The sequence below is a fragment of the Hyaena hyaena genome, unplaced genomic scaffold (assembly GCF_003009895.1).
Source record: "Hyaena hyaena isolate Hyena2069 unplaced genomic scaffold, ASM300989v1 scaffold_184, whole genome shotgun sequence".
NCBI lineage: Eukaryota > Metazoa > Chordata > Mammalia > Carnivora > Hyaenidae > Hyaena > Hyaena hyaena.
Window position 1 is genome coordinate 1,876,730 of NW_024080817.1, and position 18,380 is coordinate 1,895,109.

The 18,380-nt window shown below is 44.4% G+C and overlaps 1 protein-coding gene across 1 annotated transcript in view; it reads left to right on the forward strand.

The window, feature by feature from the left end:
- PLEKHG1 (pleckstrin homology and RhoGEF domain containing G1) overlaps nucleotides 1–18,380 on the forward strand; it is a 91,899-nt gene that overhangs the window by 68,423 nt on the left and 5,096 nt on the right. Inside the window, exons 10-14 of the mRNA XM_039240961.1 lie at nucleotides 3,442–3,475; nucleotides 6,206–6,301; nucleotides 8,343–8,381; nucleotides 10,112–10,134; nucleotides 12,289–13,933. Coding sequence (XP_039096892.1) covers nucleotides 3,442–3,475; nucleotides 6,206–6,301; nucleotides 8,343–8,381; nucleotides 10,112–10,134; nucleotides 12,289–13,933 — 1,837 coding nt within the window. The remainder of the gene's footprint in view (nucleotides 1–3,441; nucleotides 3,476–6,205; nucleotides 6,302–8,342; nucleotides 8,382–10,111; nucleotides 10,135–12,288; nucleotides 13,934–18,380) is intronic.

Below are 18,380 nucleotides of genomic sequence, written 5' to 3' on the forward strand. Positions count from 1 at the left end.
ACCGGTGTAGCAGCAGTCAGGGGTGGGCAGATGGAAATGTAGAGGTCTGTAGGTCTGTAGGTGAGGTCGGGACTTGTAGGCAACCCCCACCCCACCCCCCACCTTAGAGGCAAAGCAGCTCTCGGTGCTACTAAGGTCCTAGGGCCGCTTCTCATTGTGTATAGCTGTTCTGGAGTGGAGGGAGAAGCGGTCAGAGAAAAAGTGGCATAAGGTAAGGGTGGCGATTACATCGTCCGCAGTGACAACAGATGGTGCAGTGGTCCTTGCCGGGCGGGGCAGGGGTGACGTGGGGCAGAAAGTGGGACGATGGCCCTGAGAGTAGAACTAGGGGGAAGTAAGAAACATGAACACTGCTGAGAAGAGAGAGCCCATTTCACTCTGGGTACTTTGAAAAGCATACAAAGCCCGTTCTCGGGGGCCTGTCAGCAGTGATCTTGCGCCCAGGAAGTGAATTGCACAGGTGTGTGCTTTGAGTTACGCAGGAGTCTCATTTCATGAGGGTGCCGTGAGGTGGAAGGTACAGTTCATGCACAGAGGTGATTGCTTGGCGGGTTGCTGGCCCCGTGCCTCGGGGGCCCTTCTGAGCAATGACCCCGTGTCTCTCACCTGCCTCACCTGTGGTTCTCCGGTGGGTTGAGAAAATCAAAACAGCCTGAGGACTCTGAAGGGCCGTTACAAAACGAGCCTGGCATCCATGCCTGCCGTCTTTCTCCCACACAGGATGGCAGAAACAGAATTGCAGGGAGTTTTCCCTTTATGCGTGAAGACGACCCATACAGTCGCAATGGAGCTGCATTTCTGTACCCAGATTCCTGACCCTTTTAGAACCTAAGCATTACTTGCTGAGCCACAATGTCCGGAGCACACGTCCAGTGTGCCGACTGCGTTGTGCCTTTAGTTCAGCCTCAGCAAACCACCTTAGGACAAAGGTCTTCTTCTCCCCATTCTGGAGACAGAAAAGCAGAAGGTCAGTGACATTAAGTGAACTGCCCAAGTTTATAGGGTGAGTGCATGAGCGAGCCTGAGTCAGACCCAGGTCTGTCTGTCTGCGGAGAGCAAGCCTTAACCATACTGGTCCCAACGGCATTGAAAGTACACTTACTAAATCGACTTTTTCCACTCTAATGTTATGATAATTTGCTACTTTATTGAAGCAGGATTAATATGAAGCTAAACTTTCCACTTCTTTCTTCAAGATTTAAAACAACTTATTTTTCTCTAAAGCTTTCAAAGTCTGTGTATTCCTATTAGATAAAAGAAATGCATAGTGGGGAATTTTTGTGAACATCGAAAAATGCATCACACCCATCTAACAATGTTACCACAAGCTGAATTCGTCTTTGTGACTCTTCCCAGATTCCTTCAGTTCCTTTAACTCAGTGACGGTCCCTGGCTGACTCCTAGAGGAAGATGTGGGAATAGAACTCTCCTGGAATTAAATGTCAGGAAAAGAAAATACTGAGTTCTTAAAGTCAAGTTTATAGATACCAGGAAACTTCTTGGAAATAGCCATGTTGTTTATTCATATACGTGGTATATAAACTCACTCTCATCTAGATTGAGAATAAAGATAGAAAAGTAGAGGTTTATGCAGTTTATATAATCACCTGGTCCTGTAAAGCACCTCACAGAAACTGAGCTCACATTGGTGTTTGAAATTAATTCCGAGTCATCGCAAACTCTGAATTTTTGATAAAAATATCAGTGTTACAGAATGCATGCATTTGTTATCTCACACTTAGGGTGCCTTTATCGAGGCTTTTTTTTTTTTAACCTCCCTCCTCTTTTATTTATTTATTTTTAAAGTTTATTTATGTGGAGCTCGATCCTATGAATTGTGAGATCATGACCCGAACTGAAATCAAGAGTCAGACCCTTAACCAACTGAGCCATTCAGGCACCCCTTCACCTCCTTCCTTTTTAAAAACTAAATATTCCCATTTTTTAATTTTTTTAAGTTTGTTTATTTTGAGAGAGAGAAAAAGAGAGAGAGAGAGAGAGCGAGCACATAAGTGTGAGCAGGGGAGGGACAGAGAGAGAGGGAATCCCAAGCAGGCTCCTCACTGTCAGCACAGAGCCCGATGTGGGGCTTGAATTCAGAAACCATGAGATCGTGACCTGAGCTGAAATCGAGTCAGATGCTTAACCGACTGAGCCAGGCGCCCCTAAATATTACCAGTTAGCCCAAATGTTTTCGCTGTGCTATCCCAGATTGTGGCAAAATACAAGTAAAATTATTTTCAAGGTGATTCTTAGTCTAATGTTCGTCCGTTTTGTTACACAGCCCTTTAAAAATGAAAATGACATGAAAGGAGCTCTGCCTAAACTAATTTTTTCCCCTCTTTGAATCCTCAGGCAAAATGATTCATCTTAGGCTCGTCAACCAGCTCTTTATATCTCCCTAAACATTAACAACATCAGCAACAATAACAATAAACAGAAGCCTCCAAGGAGGAAAGCTGTGAGGGCTGAGGTGGGAGAAAGATGCGTGAAGGAAGCCGGAATCAGGGTTTATCTGGCTCAGTCCCTTGGCGGGTGGCTGGTGACTTTGTTGGGTTGAGGGCCCGTCATTTGGGCCTAGTAGCAACTCTGAAAGCTGTCATGCCATTTATGGCCAAGAAAACACCTTGAGCTAAGAAAGCACGAGCCCCTGTCACAAACCATGTCCTCGGGGTACTTCCCCCACCATAGCTCCGTTCCCCCTGCCTGGGAGATTCCAGGGCACAGGAAAGATGCTAGTTACAGACATGCCCTAGAAGCCAGGAGAGTTGGCCAAGGATAATCACAGAGCATTTGGAAGGAGGAAAGCTGGAAACTACCAGCAGCCTTTTTTACAACAGTTTGAAACAGTTATAAGGCCCCAGGGATTTGGAGAAGGCTGGAGGTGCAGATCCCAGACCCCTGTCCCTTAAGCCTTTGGTTTGATAGGTCAGGGTTGAGTAGCTCATTTTATAATGAGCTGACCGCCAGATGCTAGGTTTTAGAAACTTTGGTGAAAGGCTCCCCGCACTGCCTCCTTCACTCTTTTTCTTTCTCCTCCCCCTATTCTCTCTTTCCTCTTCTCTTTCCTTCCTTCCTTCCTATCTCTGTCTTCCCTTCACTCCTTCCTTCTTTCCATCCTCTCTCTCTATCTTCCCTTCTCTCCTTCCTTCCATTCTCTCTCTCTCTCTTTCTCTCCCCTTCTCTCCTTCCTTCCTTCCTTCCAGATGGGGGCTGTAAGCATCTGTGTAGCACCTGCTATCCACAGAAGGTATTCATTTGTTTGAAGCCCTTGAACTCTGTGCTAATGCCTAGAAGAAATAAGGAGGGGTTTTTTTTAAGCTTTAAAAAAAAAAATCCCTTATTCAGGTGGGATAAGATCTGTATTACGATAGTGATGGGTTGTTTAAAGAAAAAAACCAAAAAGTAATTGTAGTTATAGATACGCTTTCTTTCTTACAGGCCAAGCAAGCAATACTTGAAATGGATGCCATTCGTAAGTTTTGTTTTCTTAATACAATTTGAAATCTTATTGTCTGCTTATATCTGTCATCTTTTCTATCTCAAAGTTTATAAAAATGTCAATTGTAAGAAAGGCGCAGTTCTTTATTCAGTTTTTTAACAAATAGAGCTGGCAGAGAGGATAATCCCTTTCTTATGCATTCACTCGTTTGTGTATTGATTTTGCCCGTTTTATGTGGGAGTCACCTGATGGCCGGCCACATGGCTAGATCTCCTGTGTCAGCTACACGTGTAAAATACGCTCCCAGGGTCAGCTCTCACCCTCCCCTCCTCCACCACCAAAATCAAGGTCTTACCCACATTTCCGACTACACCCCACTGGAGGAAAAGTCTGTTGATTACCTGCGAGAATCATGTCAACGAGGTAGTGAATGGTTTCCCTGATGTAGCTCAAATTTTAAAATCACCACTGCTCCACACGTGTGACTGTACTTCTAGGCTTATAAAAACAGGCAGAAAATAAATAGAAGTGAGGTCTTTCCTAGAACATAAAACCTTGTTCAACACCATTGATCAGTTCTTGTTCTCTCCCAGATTAAAGAGACTAAAAGGAGAATCAGTGGCTTTAAAGACTTACAACTGGGTCTTAGCAAAAACTTGTACTTAAAACGTCTGAAATTACTGACTTTTGAGGAATGTTTCCCCAGGTGCAAACACTGAGTCTCACGCCTTCCATGCCACTGGTGGTTAACTCTCCAGAGGAAATAAAGTGTTAGTGGGGGAGAAAGATGAGCTCCCTCAGCACGTGGCTTCTCCTGAGAGATGATGGGAGGTGACCCGACCTGAGGGCTAGGCTGGGGCCTGCTGCCCTGTCTTCTCTAACCACCATGCCCCCATCTCCCACATTGGCCTCACTGCTGTCACCACAGAGCCTGCTTGGCATTCTCTGTACCCCTCCCCCCACCTCACTGCCCCTCCCCCGCTTGCACGCGCACGCACTCTCTCTCTCTCTCTCTGAAAATAAACATTGAAAAAATAAGATTTTTTTAAAAATGAAAACACTCTAAAGAGAAGGCAAAGTCATGGATGGGCATGTAAGAATTAGGACGGAAGGGGAGGTGCCTGGTGGCTCAGTTGGTTAAGCATCTGGCTCTTGATTTTGGCTCAGGTCATGATCTCATGGTGTGTGACATCAGGTCCCACTGACAGTGCTGAGCCTCCTTGAGATTCTCTCTCTCTCCCTCACTTTCTGCCCCTCCTTGGCATGGGCTCTCATTCTGTCTCTCTCACTCAAAATAAATAAACAAATAAATAAATCTGTCTAAAAAATATAAAGAATTAGGAGGAAAGGTAGAGAAAGATGGGCATTAAAGGAGACCCTATTTCTATTCATTTACTCATTCGCAGGCTCTGGGTGCTAGTTCATGGACACCATTAAGATTCTTTGAGCGCACCCACAGAGTTATTTCACGCTGCTAATTGGTGCCTCCCTTTCTTCCAGGCCCAGGACTAGGCTAGAGCAGCCCAGCCTCGGGAAATAACCTCATTTGCCTCACCCTGACTTTGGACTTGACTGGGTAGGAATAGAATAGGCCAGTCCGTTGGGCCAAAAGCCCTCATTTATGTACGTTTGCCATTGACATTGGACCAATGTATGTAGTCTTTACAATCCTTAGAACTCCCTTGAGCTTTAGACAGTCTTTGGAGAGCCTTAACCCTATTATGGCCATGTCCTAAAATTGTTTACCCTCAGGCTTCAGGGTGCAGATAGTCCCTGAATGTGCTGCAGTACTTTAGGATTAGATCCAATTTTCCTTTTTTTTTTTTTTTAATGCTTATTGATTTTTGAGAGAGAACATGTGTGTGAGAGAGAAGGAGAGGGAGAGAGGGAGTCCCAAGTAGGCTCCACATGGTCAGTGCAGAACCCAACTCGAGACTCGATCTCACAAATTGTGAGAGCATGACCTGAGCCAAGATCCAGAGTGGGACGCTTAACCGACTGAGCCACCCAGGTGCCCCTGGACCCCATATTCTTAATCTAAAGTCTGTGTACTCCTTAGATGGACGGAAAGATATAAACGCTGAAATTAAATGAAAGTCCCTTTTCTGGTAAGAGAACCTAACGCATTCATCAAATGTTCAAAGGAGCAATATCTAGAAAAATACCGAGAGTCCCTGCAGCAGAGGCAGGAACGGCCCAACATCCTCCACCACACCCCGCACGGACACCTCGTGACATTGTACTTCAGTTAAATTCTGCACACGGCTTTGCCCTGACAGAACCTGTGTTGTGGCTCATCACCACCGTCTGTCTGGGGCCTCGTGAGCAAGTTCAGCTGCGATGACTTTTATTTGAATAGAATTTTCTGCCCTCTGTGGGCCATTGTGTTGCAGGTGACCCGGCATGGCAGTAGGATGTTAATCACACCTTATTCATTTTAAGTAACTTTCTGCAAAGGGTAGAGCCAATGGTTATGGCTCTTTCTGCTAATGAGCAAAAAAGAGTGCAGAGAGAGCCTGTGTGTGTGCATGCGCGCGTGTGTGTGTCCATGTGTGAGAGAGGGGGAGGGGAAAGAGAGTGCACACGTGTGCAAAAAAAGGCACACGTCCTTGCCGACAGACTCCCAGAAGTCCCCATGAGTGTTCAACACCAGTTACGGAAGGAGAGACTATACTGTGTCTGATATCCAAACCAAGCCATACCAATTTCCTGAGAAGCCACTGAACACCCTGTTCTTATCGGTGTATATGGTTTTCTTTTCAGACTATCCTGGTTTCTGCTACAGTCCTGAGGGGGAGACAAAAGCATTCTGTGGTTCTAAAGACGGTTCTGCTCCGTATCGGCCGAGAAGAAAATCTGGTAAATAGGATGTTGTGATCAAAGTGTAATAATTTGGGGGGACTAGTAATGAAAGATCCTTTCAGTCTGGCCAAAAAAACAAAAACCAACACGTTTCCTGTCTGGTTTTGAGCTCACTGACAGTTTGAATACGTTTGAAGCTGCCCTACGATGGGGCTGTCAAGCTTTCGTTCTAGAACTTTTCTATGTAGCTCTCTGTTTTCCAGGGAATGTAAAACCTCTCAGTCCACTAATTCTGCTTCGCATAGCTTCTTACAGGTGCTTAAAGCCTATTTACTATCACTGGGAAAAGTTGTATCCTATAAATGACACGTACAAACCATCATTCAGACCTAACCCTTTAACACGTGTTTGCTGAACCAGACACTGTGTAGGATTCTCTTAGCCCTCGGGTATATTTTTCATTTGAATCAGTATTTGTTGAGTGCCTACCTAACCCCTTGCACTATGCTGTGGACTGGGAATGCAAGAATATATAATATGCATGATTCCCGCTTGTGAAGGGGTCGTAGCCCAGTGGGAGTCAAAAAGGGTAAGTAAGTACCCGTTTGTATAATGAGGCTGTGGTGGAGGTTGAGTAGATGGAGCAGCAAAGGAAAAGAGAGAGATTAACTCTCTAGGAAGGTGAGAAGGCTTCCCAGAGCAGAGGACCCGGGATAGAGTCTGGGGGCTGAGGAGACAGATAAGGTGGGAATAGCATGTGCAAAGGCCCTGAGACTTGCACCAGCGTGCCTTAGATCAGACCTCCATAGCCAGTTGTTCAGTCTGGCCGGAACATGGGATGAAGCTGTGGGTGGAGGTGCAGACGTGCACGGTAAGCCAGAAAGAAAAGCAGCTGGAGTTGCAGAGGGGGGCCTAAGCGCAAGAAGGTATGAACTTGATCCTGCAAGCTACAGAAGGATTTTAAACAATGGAGCATTTTCCTTTTATATAGAGAATTCTGGGGGTGCCCGGGCGGCTCAGCCAATTAAGTGCTGACTCTTGATTTTGGCTCAGGCCAGGATCTCACAGTTCACAGGATCGAGCCCCATGTTGGACTCTGCGCTAACAGCATGGAGCCTGCTTGGGATTCTCTCTCTTCCTCTCTCTCTGTCCCTTCCATGCTCGCACTTTCTCTCTGTCTGTCTTTCAAGATAAACAAACATTTAAAAATTTTTTAAAGTGAATTTAAAAAAAGGAATTCCGATTTTATGTAGAAACGGAAGTAGGCTGTCTGTCTAGCCTGGAGGAGAAATGATAAAGATACGGGCTTAGGGGGGCATTATTGGGACCCCACAGGATTGAGATGGATGAATACAGGAGAAATGTACAATGACGTCCTGGCATTTAACTTGGGTGGGTAATGTCAGTGACAACCAAGATAAGAAATTGGATAAAAGAACAGCTGGGGGGGAGGGAGGGGGGGAGAGACAGGTCTGAGGTAGGCTGGTTTTGTTCATTCTGTGGATATCTTGGGGAAATGTCACAGTAGCAGTAAACATTTGAGGTCTGAGGCTTGGGACAAGGGTCTGCCTTAAGGACATAAATTTGAACACTGTCAGCGTATAGGTAGTAGTTAAAGCTAAAGAATTTGCTCTTCTGGTTGTTGGTAGGGTGCTGTTCTGTTGTGTGACCCCTGATTGCACAAACTTAAATTTTAAAAAATTTTTAATGTTTATCTTCTTTTGAGAGAGAATGAGACAGAGCATGAGCAGGGGAGGGGCAGAAAGGGAGGGGGACCCAGAATCCGAAACAGGTTCCAGGCTCCGAGCTGTCAGCACAGGGCTAGAACCCAAGAGTCGTGAGACCATGACCTGAGCCAAAGGGAGATGCTTAATCAACAGCCACCCAGGCGCCCCTGCACAGCTTAAATTTTAGCCTACAGTTTTGTTGGAGTGAATATCTTGTTATTAAGTGTCTCTAACCAGTGGGCTTCAGGTATATTTGATTTAAAAAAATTCTAGAGCTCAGTTAATTTGCCTGTAAACTAATAATTCATTTATAAAGAAAGAATATCTTGATTTGGTTTTGCAAATGATGATGGTCTTATGCTTTCTCCTAGAACCTTCCTCAAGATCACATAAAGTTTTGAAGACCAGTGGTAAGTTCTAAAATATTTTTCTTTTTTCATTCTTGTTGATATCCACTAAGTTAAACCGTATTTTTAAAAAAACACCAGATGAATTATGAATTGACACATTTGATTCACTTCTATAAATGATAGTGTCCCGTTTTTAAGTATAAAACCAAATGATAGAAAATGTTTGCAATATAGATAACTGGCATAAGAAGATTAATATCCCTATTATGTAAAGAAATCCCATACATCAAAAAGAAGAGACAAAGGACTCTTTTAAAGGCAGAGAGGGGCGCCTGGGTGACTCAGTGGGTTAAGCATCCAACTTCAACTCAGATCATGATCTCATGGTTCATGAGTTCAAGCCCTGTGTCAGGTTCTGTGCTAACAGCTCGGAGCCTGTTTTGGATTCTCTGCCTCCCTCTCTCTCTGCCCTTCCCCTGCTCATGCTCTGTCTCTCTCTCTCTCTCAAAAATAAATAAACATTAAAAAATTTTTGTAATAAAAAAAAGGCAGAAACCATAATTGGGCAGTTTCTCAGAAAAAGCACAAGCTGTCAGTAAGATATGTAAATGGTCACCCATGCTAGTAATCAGAAAATTGGACTTTTAAAGGAGATAAATGGAGGAGGAGGGGAGCAGTAAACTCCACCAAAAGATATAGAAAAACAGGCACTCCAGAATGAATGGTGTGTCAATTTCTCTAACCTTTTTGGAGCAAAGTTTGGTAAAAGCCACTTAAATTTAAAACGCGCATTTGCCCTTGACTTGGCAATTTCACTTTTTTTCACTTTTCTAAATTTCATGAGGCCACTGCCTGTATAGACATGCTCACACAAGTGTGGCTAGATTGTGTGTGTGTGTGTGTGTGTGCGCGCGCACGCGCTTTGTAGGTTTTGTGATAGGACAGCCCATCAAATGCCCACCTAGCAAGAAGAGTTAAGTAAACTGTATATCCTGGAATACTGTGTAGAATATTCTGCAGTTGTCAGTAAGAATAGAGTACCTCCCTAGCTACTGACCAAAGTGTCTACATACGTTTAGCAGGAAATGCAGTGCTGCGTTTTGCACCTTTATTTCAGAAACAACACCATGCATCGTAGTGGGCTGGGGTCAGTGGGTATGAGACCGGAAAAGAGGACCATCAATCTGCAAGTGTGGTCATTTGCACGGGGTGGGATTCGTGGAGAGGTTGCGATCACTGTTTACTTTCTATGCTTCCGTAAGTGAACAGTTTCTAAAGATGATACGCTCGTCATCAAGGTAACCAGAAAGGGCATCTGTAAGGATGTGTCTACGCACACCTCCCCCAGAAGCCCATCTGCTCCCTAGCACAGCGCCACGGTGACCCCAGTGATAAATGCTGTCTGTTGCATTCAGTTAAAACCAATAAATGTTTACAAATTAACAGAAGCATAGTCTTATGTAAGTAATTTTCTTGGCTTGGAGCATGTACTTCAGATGATACGTATTGAGGAAGCTTTTGAAACATATTAACATGAAATCGGTCTGTTGCTCGCAGGGATTAAGAAGATACTTAACACTCAGATATATGTAAGGTTGTTTTATATACAATACAGGATATATAACTAGGATAGACTGAGAGGCATTTTCTGAAAATTAGGTTTAAAGGGCCCAGAAGCCTCTCCGGGTTCAGTTATTAACAAGTTTTAAAGTCCTAGGAAAGAGGAGTGTTCTATATATGAGATACATTTTTAATCCTCAAAAGTTTTTTTAAACCTTTTTATTTTTCAGAAACAGCACAAGACATCCAAAAGGTAAGCATTATTACATTTCTTATTTTGAAATGTTTACATAGGGAGATGTACCCTTATATATCTCATCCCCAGCTTGTATTCCAAATAGAAACACTGATTTTACATCTCGAGGTAGATTTAAGTAAGGACTAATCATTTTAATGCCTCCCCCACCCCCGCTACTTCATCTGTCAGAACGAAGGCAATGGTTTCTCCATCCCTCTGTCGCACCCTCACCTCCAAAGCTGTAAGGTTACTGAGGGTGTAACACCTGCACCCTGAATGCTAGTGTGGTCCACCGCACGGTGCCCACAATGCTGTGAATTCAAAAGTGGATTCAAATCCATTTCTGTTGCTCCTAAGCTGTATTAACTACAGGCAAGTTGTTAACCTTACCAAGACTTAGTTTTTCAATGTACAAAATTGTCATAAAGATTAAATGCAAAAATATGTTTTTAAAAGCACTTAATACAGGGGCATGTGGCTGGCTGAGTCAGTAGTGTGTGACTTTTGATCTCCGAGTTGTCAGTTCGAGCCCCATTTGGAGTGCAGAGATTACTTAAAACCTTTTTTTAAAAAAGTGCTTAGTACAGAATCTAGAACAAAGCAAGTGCTCCACAAATGGCAGCTATTCTCATATTATTATCAATAGCCATAATGCCAAGCATGTAGAAAAACCGTGGGGAAAAAATGTTCTTCACGGCCCTAGTGAAAATCAGTATGCCTCAGTGAGGTGTATAAACCACACACATCTATGGTGTACCAAATCCTCAGATTGATTATTCCTAAATCTAAGAGCTTCTTCAGTTCTCCTGGTGATTTGTTCGATGTAAAATATCAGTTCCCAAAGTCCAAAGTTTCAAGTAATTACCCTTATTAAAATATATTGTGATATTAAAAAAATGCAGGTTTCCTAAGTTTCCAAAATGTCTGGAAATCTTTCTTTAAGAAGCTATTAACAAAACCCTTTTGTTACACTTCCACAGTGGTTTGTCACAATTTTATTAATTAATACTACCTTGTTTTATTTTTACAAAATGTAGCTACTGGGTGCCCATATTTTATAAACACGATACCAGTACAGCCTGAGTAAGAGAAAAAGGAAGAGATATTAAAGGGTGAGGAAAGAAAATACAGCCATAAATATAATCCTGTGTATATATTTGTGTGTGTGTGTGTGTGTGTGTACATCCCTATGTGTGTATATTCCTCGGTTCCTAGTCCTCAAATGTTCCACATTTGACCATGTGAAAAAAAGTGAGCACAAGATTAAATGACTGAGATTTTTTTTAGTTTTTAATTTTTAATAGAAAAATAACATTCAAGATGACATTTTATTCTTGCCTTCCCTACACTTCCCTTCCCTCCCTGATGCACAGGCAGGCAGGCCGACATATTGCCAAGAGATTATTCCAAGAAAATATGTATCCCAGTTTCATGGACAAGTGATAAAAAATTCTTGCTCATTGGACTGTTCTAATAGGTTACTATAGTGCTTCGATCAGAATATGTGTCCCTGGTACTAATGAGTTTGAACTGGTCTTAACCCTTTCAACTCTTTGAAGCTAATCCTTCTACTACCAAGGTCATCAAAGGGCAGTCTACCCCCTGTCTGCACAATCGAGCTCTGTCAAGAAAGGTTCCAAGTTATGAAAGACCCCATTGGTTTTTTTTAATTAGAAATTGTTAATGTCACTCATATTTTACTCCCTAACAAGGATCTAAATATTACTTAATTAAATATATTTTGAGAGAAAGTAAAAAGTTCACCAGCTCAGTAGTGGATTAAGTTAAAATCCTGCATCAAAGGCTCTTTGCTCCAATCTATAAACCAAGGCAGTGCTGGTCAAGTGCAAGGTCTGCAGATTTGAGGGAAAGCCTGAGGTGTGCAGTCAGATTACTAACAGAGGCTCTGGTCACCAGAAACCACAATGAGGCTCCTAGGAGTCAAGCCTCAAATAGGGACCAGATACCATGGCCCTTGATACCTATGAATGTCCGTTTATATAATGTTATTTGCCAAGTGCACCTTGGAATGATTTGAATTATCTAAGAGTTTTCTGTATTTTGCCGACTCCCTGCAGCGGGGAGACGCAATGTGTAAAACCAGGAAAACGCCATGTGTTAGGTGTCTGTGGCAGTACAGTCTAATCAATGCGTTTCTCTCCACCTCAGGCCTCCAGAGAGGAGGGGTCTCCCCAGCGGACCTCAACGGGGCCATCTCCCGCCCAGAGGAACAGTCAGCCGAGCAGTTCTGCCATTCTCAGCGTGCTTCGTGGGGGCGGAGCCATCCGAAACATCTGGACGGACCACCAGATCAGACAGGCCTTGTTTCCTGGCCGTCGGTCCCCTCAGGAGAACGAAGATGACGAAGATGACTATCAGATGTTCGTGCCCTCCTTCTCCTCCTCGGACCTGAACTCAGCCAGACTGGGTGAAGACAGCACTTCCAGTCGCCCTTGCAGTTGGCACATGGGACAGATTGAATCCACAGAGACCGCCAGCTCTGCCCACCGGGTTGTCAGGCGGGCCAGCAGTGCTGGCGAGAGCAACACGGGCCCTCCCGAAATAAGAATCAGGGACAGTGGTGGCCCTCAGTACAGCCCCCGGAGGGAACTGCGGAGTGACCCTAAAGCTGAAGGGCAGGAAGGAATGACTCCCTTTGGGTCATCAATAGAGTTGACTATTGATGATATAGACCATGTCTATGATAACATAAGTTATGAGGACTTAAAACTAATGGTTGCTAAACGGGAAGAGGCTGAGTCCACACCTCCCAAAACAGCCAGGGACTCTGTTCGCCCCAAGAGCACTCCGGAGCTGGCCTTCTCAAAGACGCAGGCCGACCACGAGAAGACCTCTCTGCACACAGTGAGGGACGGAGTGCTAACAGGTCACCAGGCGTCGAACCAAAGCACGCACGAACCCCAGATGGTTGAGGAAAACATCTATGATACGATAGGGCTCCCAGATCCGCTCTCACTGGAGTTCAAGTGCAGCAGCCTGAGGCGACCCAAGAGGAGCACCTTCTTGGGTCTGGAAGCCGACTTCGCATGCTGTGACAGTCTGAGGCCCTTCATGTCCCAGGACAGCCTCCAGTTAAGCGAGGACGAAACTCCTTACCACCAGGGCCCCTCTGATAATGATTACTTGAGTTTGCTCTATAACTCTTTCAGCTGTAACCTGTCCGTAGCCGATAAATCAATATCCGATAAACTGTCTGAAGAAGTAGATGAAATCTGGAATGACCTGGAAAATTACATCAAGAAAAATGAAGTCAAAGCTAGAGACCGGCTCTTGGCGGCATTTCCCGTCAGCACAGAGGACGCGCCGGACAGGCTGTACTCCGAGAGCACGCCTGAGCTGGGCAGAGACGTGGCGCGTTCCGTGTCCACGCTTTCGCTTCCGGAGGGCCATGCTTTCCTCACACCGCTGAAAGACAAGCCTGGCAGACCTATCCGGGCCAACTGCCCGTTTGAGGAAGACCTGATTTCTAAAGAAGGCTCCTTTATGAGTCTTAACCGGCTGTCCCTGGCCAGTGAAACACCTCCCATGGAAAATCCCTATGACTTCGCCAGCAGTGGTCTGTCCCAAACAGACTTGGAAACCCCTGACCCTGGGATGGACGCCACAGATAAGACAAGAAGCAGGGTTTTTATGATGGCCAGGCAGTACAGTCAGAAGATCAAGAAGGCAAATCAACTTTTAAAAGTGAGAAGCCCAGAGTTGGAGCAGCCACCGGCCAGCCAGCAGCAGAAGGCCACACACAAAGACCTGGCTGCCATCTTAGAAGAAAAGAAGCAGGGGGGTCCTGCCATCGGTAGGTTCCTTCACACTGCTTTGCTTCCTTCTTGAAAGTAGGATGTGAGGGCAGCTTTCAGGCTCCAAATGTCCTTAAACCTTGAGAATATTGCCACTCAGACGTTCATTCTCTCATACTGAGACCACTGACTTACTAACCGACACTGACAAGGCCGTTGCTAACCTTTCCCCACTTTCGGCTCACAGTACCAAGCAAGCTGGAGCGAGGTGTGGTCTCAGAGGGTTTTGTTGTATGTGTAACACTGTCGCTGCAGACTTGATGTCTTAAGACATGTCCTATAATCTGAAGTGTGACAAAAGGCAGTCGGTTGAACTTGTGGCATCACGTAGAGCCTTTCCTCGTGAATCAGTGTGCTGGCAATGAGCAGTGGCTCAAGTAGGCTTTGAGGATTTGGAAAAGTATGGAATAGGGTTGTTCCAGAACCCCAACGAAAAATGCCGACTCAGAAAGTACCCCTAACAGAGGAAAAGGAGTCCTCTTTGTACTTTTTAAAAGCTGGTTACATTTCATACCTTAGTTGTTTTCATACGTATTTCCATTACTGGTTGTTTTGTGGTGGTGTTTTTTTTTTTTTTTTTAACAGCAGCTGTCATGCATTTAATACTATGTCACCTGGTATTCTCACATAACTTCCAAAAAGCTTAATCCTTTAGTCAAGCCTCCTTTCTGGGGCAGAAAGCTGGGATCTCGGGTATGATATTGGTAGGACTGGGGTTAAAGGTTTGACTTCTTTCTCTCTTATAAAGAAGTACATAGACCAAACTTGACCCTGATCGTGGTGGAAGGACACATAAGTGAATGAGACATGACTGTCACAGAAAGAAGAAATCCGAGGGCGCTCTGGCTCTCACCTCAGGAGCTTTTCACCTCTAGACCCAGAGAAATTTCCGGGGGTAGGCCCAGGAATCTGCAGTTTACAACAGTGCAGCCTATTGATCCTATTTTTTAAGAATCCCCACCCTAGATTTTTCTGACAGAGGACCACCTCAGTATCAAATGAGAGGAGACCTTTCTCCGGTTAAAAGTAAAACCCAGGTGTCTCAGTATCGAGGCATACTCAGGCAGTCAGCAGGATGGTGCCATGGCTTGTCTGCCCAGACTAATGCCACTAACCCCCTCTCTTGGAGATTGCTTTCTTTCTCTCCGTGGAAACCAGAGAGTAAGAAGGGGATCTCCAAACTCAAAATGAAGTCACAAGTTACATGACGAGACTGTGCAGAGAATTTTTTTCAAGTTTGGGAGTATTCAAGAGCTGTCTCAAGCTTTCCTCTTTTTCTAGAACTAATCACCCAGTTAATTTTCCTAACAATTAGGGCAGGTAAGCCCTGGAATTGCTATCTGAAGGATGTTGCAGACTCTCTTGAGTTGTTCTTCTTTTTAAATAAAATAAAGGTAAAAAGGGAATTCTGTATGAATGTGAGAGACTAGATGGGCATATATTTTTCTCCTTGCAAGAATAGCCTTGAATTGATTTGTATCCCTTTCCCAACGCTAGCATTGCTAAGCTGGGTCGTCATTACACGTGGAAAAAATGACTGGGTCCCGCTGCAGAAAGACTCTTAGGGGCCAGCGATGGCATTGGAAACCACAGGGCAACTGCTGACCACAGCGGGGCTACAGAGAAATCTAGGACTAAGGTTTCTAGCGATGGTGGATTATACCAGCAGACTGTCCTGTAAAAAGTGGTAAATCACCTGACCCAGGCCATTTAGAACATGGACCATCTATTAACATGAGAAACACAATAGAAGCATGTCCTTCAACGCTATATCATTAGGCCTTACAACCACTTTGAATAGCCTGCCTTTTTACCTACCTTTTATGTACTGATAGGGTTTCCCTCTGGGGTTTTCTTTTGCTTCTTTTTTATTTTTGGTTCTCTTTTTGCTTTTATCTACCTATGTCTTCTTGGGATCCCCTAAGATCTTGTCTCGGCTTTGCATCTGGGTCCTTTCTTGACATGATGGGCTACTCCCGACGTTCTCCCTGACCACGAGGAGGAGATCTCTCCAAAGTCATCTTCTGAGAGGGGGGTCTCCCCCACTGTCTGGCAGGAGCACGTCCCTAGGGCCTGCCAGCTCTTGGACCTGAGGAATCGTCCACCTGGGTGGATCGAGACCACTTCCTGTGCCCACTAGGCTTTCAATCAGTTGACATGATGACTCCTTTTCTCTCTCTTGTTTATCTGGGCACAGGACGTCATAATCGAACGGACCGATTCTCCAGACTTCTTCGTATGGGCCTTGCCACTTTGCCAGGAGCTTGCTCTCGGTGTTGTACGGAAGGAGGAACGCCCTATTCACCTGCTGAAACTCTCGAGCACCTTTATTGAACTCTCTGGCGGGGGGTCTACAGGCCCCGGGTCAGATTTCTGCCTATAAATCACCCAACCAGGTCTAGTCACCCATATGTGGGCATTCTTGTTCTGTCAGACCTCCCTCCTGATAGTCTTTGAGGCCACGAGGCCTTTGGGTTCCCTCTTTGTGTAAAGTAGAGAAGGCCACATAACATTTTAGGCTTTGGTCTACTTCTCAAGCAGCATCAGAAACATTGATATTAATCCTCTGTCTTGAAAACAATATATTTCATACTTTTCTCAGCAAGGATCACTTCTGGAATCCCAAGAACACCACCTTTGAAATGAACAAAAGAGAAAGAAGCCAGGAACAGCCCTCGGGTTGTCACATAATGATAATATACATGTTGTATAAAGACTGTTAATGCCAGAACTAAGGATGGTGGGGACCTTTGAACCAGCTGACTGATACTAAGGTTTTTAGACTAGAAGTGTCACCTTGGGCTGGCTCTTTCCTACACATCTGACTAAAGAACTCTATTTAATAACAGCTGTTGCTTAGGAAGTATTCTCTTATTCACATTTCCACCAAACGAGCGATAGACTCTCTTAGAATGCCAAGCTGAGAAAAAAACAAAAATGCCACAACTTAGATAGCTCAGTATATTATCTCCTTGTAAGATACTTTTTATTCCAAATCTATAAATGGTCAACTTTTTATTATCCAGAGGTAAACTGCCCATTATGAGTTTTCTATAGGAAGCATTTTAATCAAAGCCTACTTTCCTGCTCCCTCTTTTTCTGCTCTGCCCCTGATTTTCCAGGCTGCCTTTCTACTCTTTGCGGAATGGTCTTAGGGAAAGCACAGTCATTAAAAAAAAAAAAAAAATTAATGTTTATTTTTGAGAGAGAGTATGAGTGGGGGGGGGCAGAGAGAGAGGGAGACACAGAATCTGAAGCAGGCTCCAGGCTCTGAACTGTCAGCACAACAGGGCTCAAACCCACAAACCAGGAGATCATGACCTGAGCCAAAGTCAGATGCGTCAGATGCTTGACCAACTGAGCCGCCCAAGTGTCCTAAACACATCCATTTTTAACACAATGCTTAAAATAAAAGGTGGCAGTCCAAAAATTATCAGAATAACTAAGTAATTTTCGAGACCAATTCCTGTCTGGAATTATGCTTGGTGCACTGTGAAGATTGTCCTCCAAGATTAAAAGCTCACGGACTAGCTAGAATGATAAAGTAGCCCCCATAAAACAACTAGCAACACAAGATTGCATGTATCCGTGTGTGCATGTCCGTGCATGTATGTGCAACCAATAGCTAAATGTTATGGTCCACACTAACATAAGACTTCAGAGAAAAGAAATAGGTTAGAAAATGACTCATGGAAGGGTTGGGTTTACAGAGGGTCTTGAGAGGTAAATCAGATTTGATTACACAAAGGAAGAAGAAGAGAATGTGATTAGGAAGAACGAGGCATGAGAAATACTATGGATATTTTGGGTAATACGTGGTTTCAGATTATCTGGGCTACCATGTTCATACACAACTTTATGGTTAAACTGTGGTACTGAAATAGTTTAACCAAATGTTTTAATTTGGTTAAAGCTCTCCTTGCTTTCCCCCAAATTGTCATCTTATTGGAACGTTGTAAAAGTTCAGAGCCTCCCTGACTTAGCTGGCTGTGGGATCAGGTCCAGGGCCACAGTATAGACGATAGTGGTTTGGGCAGAACCATTTGACTTTCAGGTGGGACTGCTAACCAGTGGCTATGCCTTAAAGTCCAGCTGCCTTTGTTTGGATTTCATAGTTAAGGAAACGTTATAAATTTCAGAATGGCTAACATGAGCATCTTGGTTCATGTAGACTTTCTTAAAGTGGTTTGTTTTTTTCTTGGGGGGGGTGGTTATTTTTGAGACAGAGAGAGCACAGGCAGGGGAGGGGCAGAGAGAGAGAGGGAGACTAAGAATCTGAAGCAGGCTCCAGGCTCTGAGCTGTTAGTGCAGAGCCCGACGCAGGACTCCAACCCATGAGCTGTGAGATTATGACCTGAGCCAAAGTCAGATGCTCAACCAACTGAGCCACCCAGGTGCCCTAATACTTACAACTCTTAAGGGGTTGCCAAATTAAATTGGTGTTAA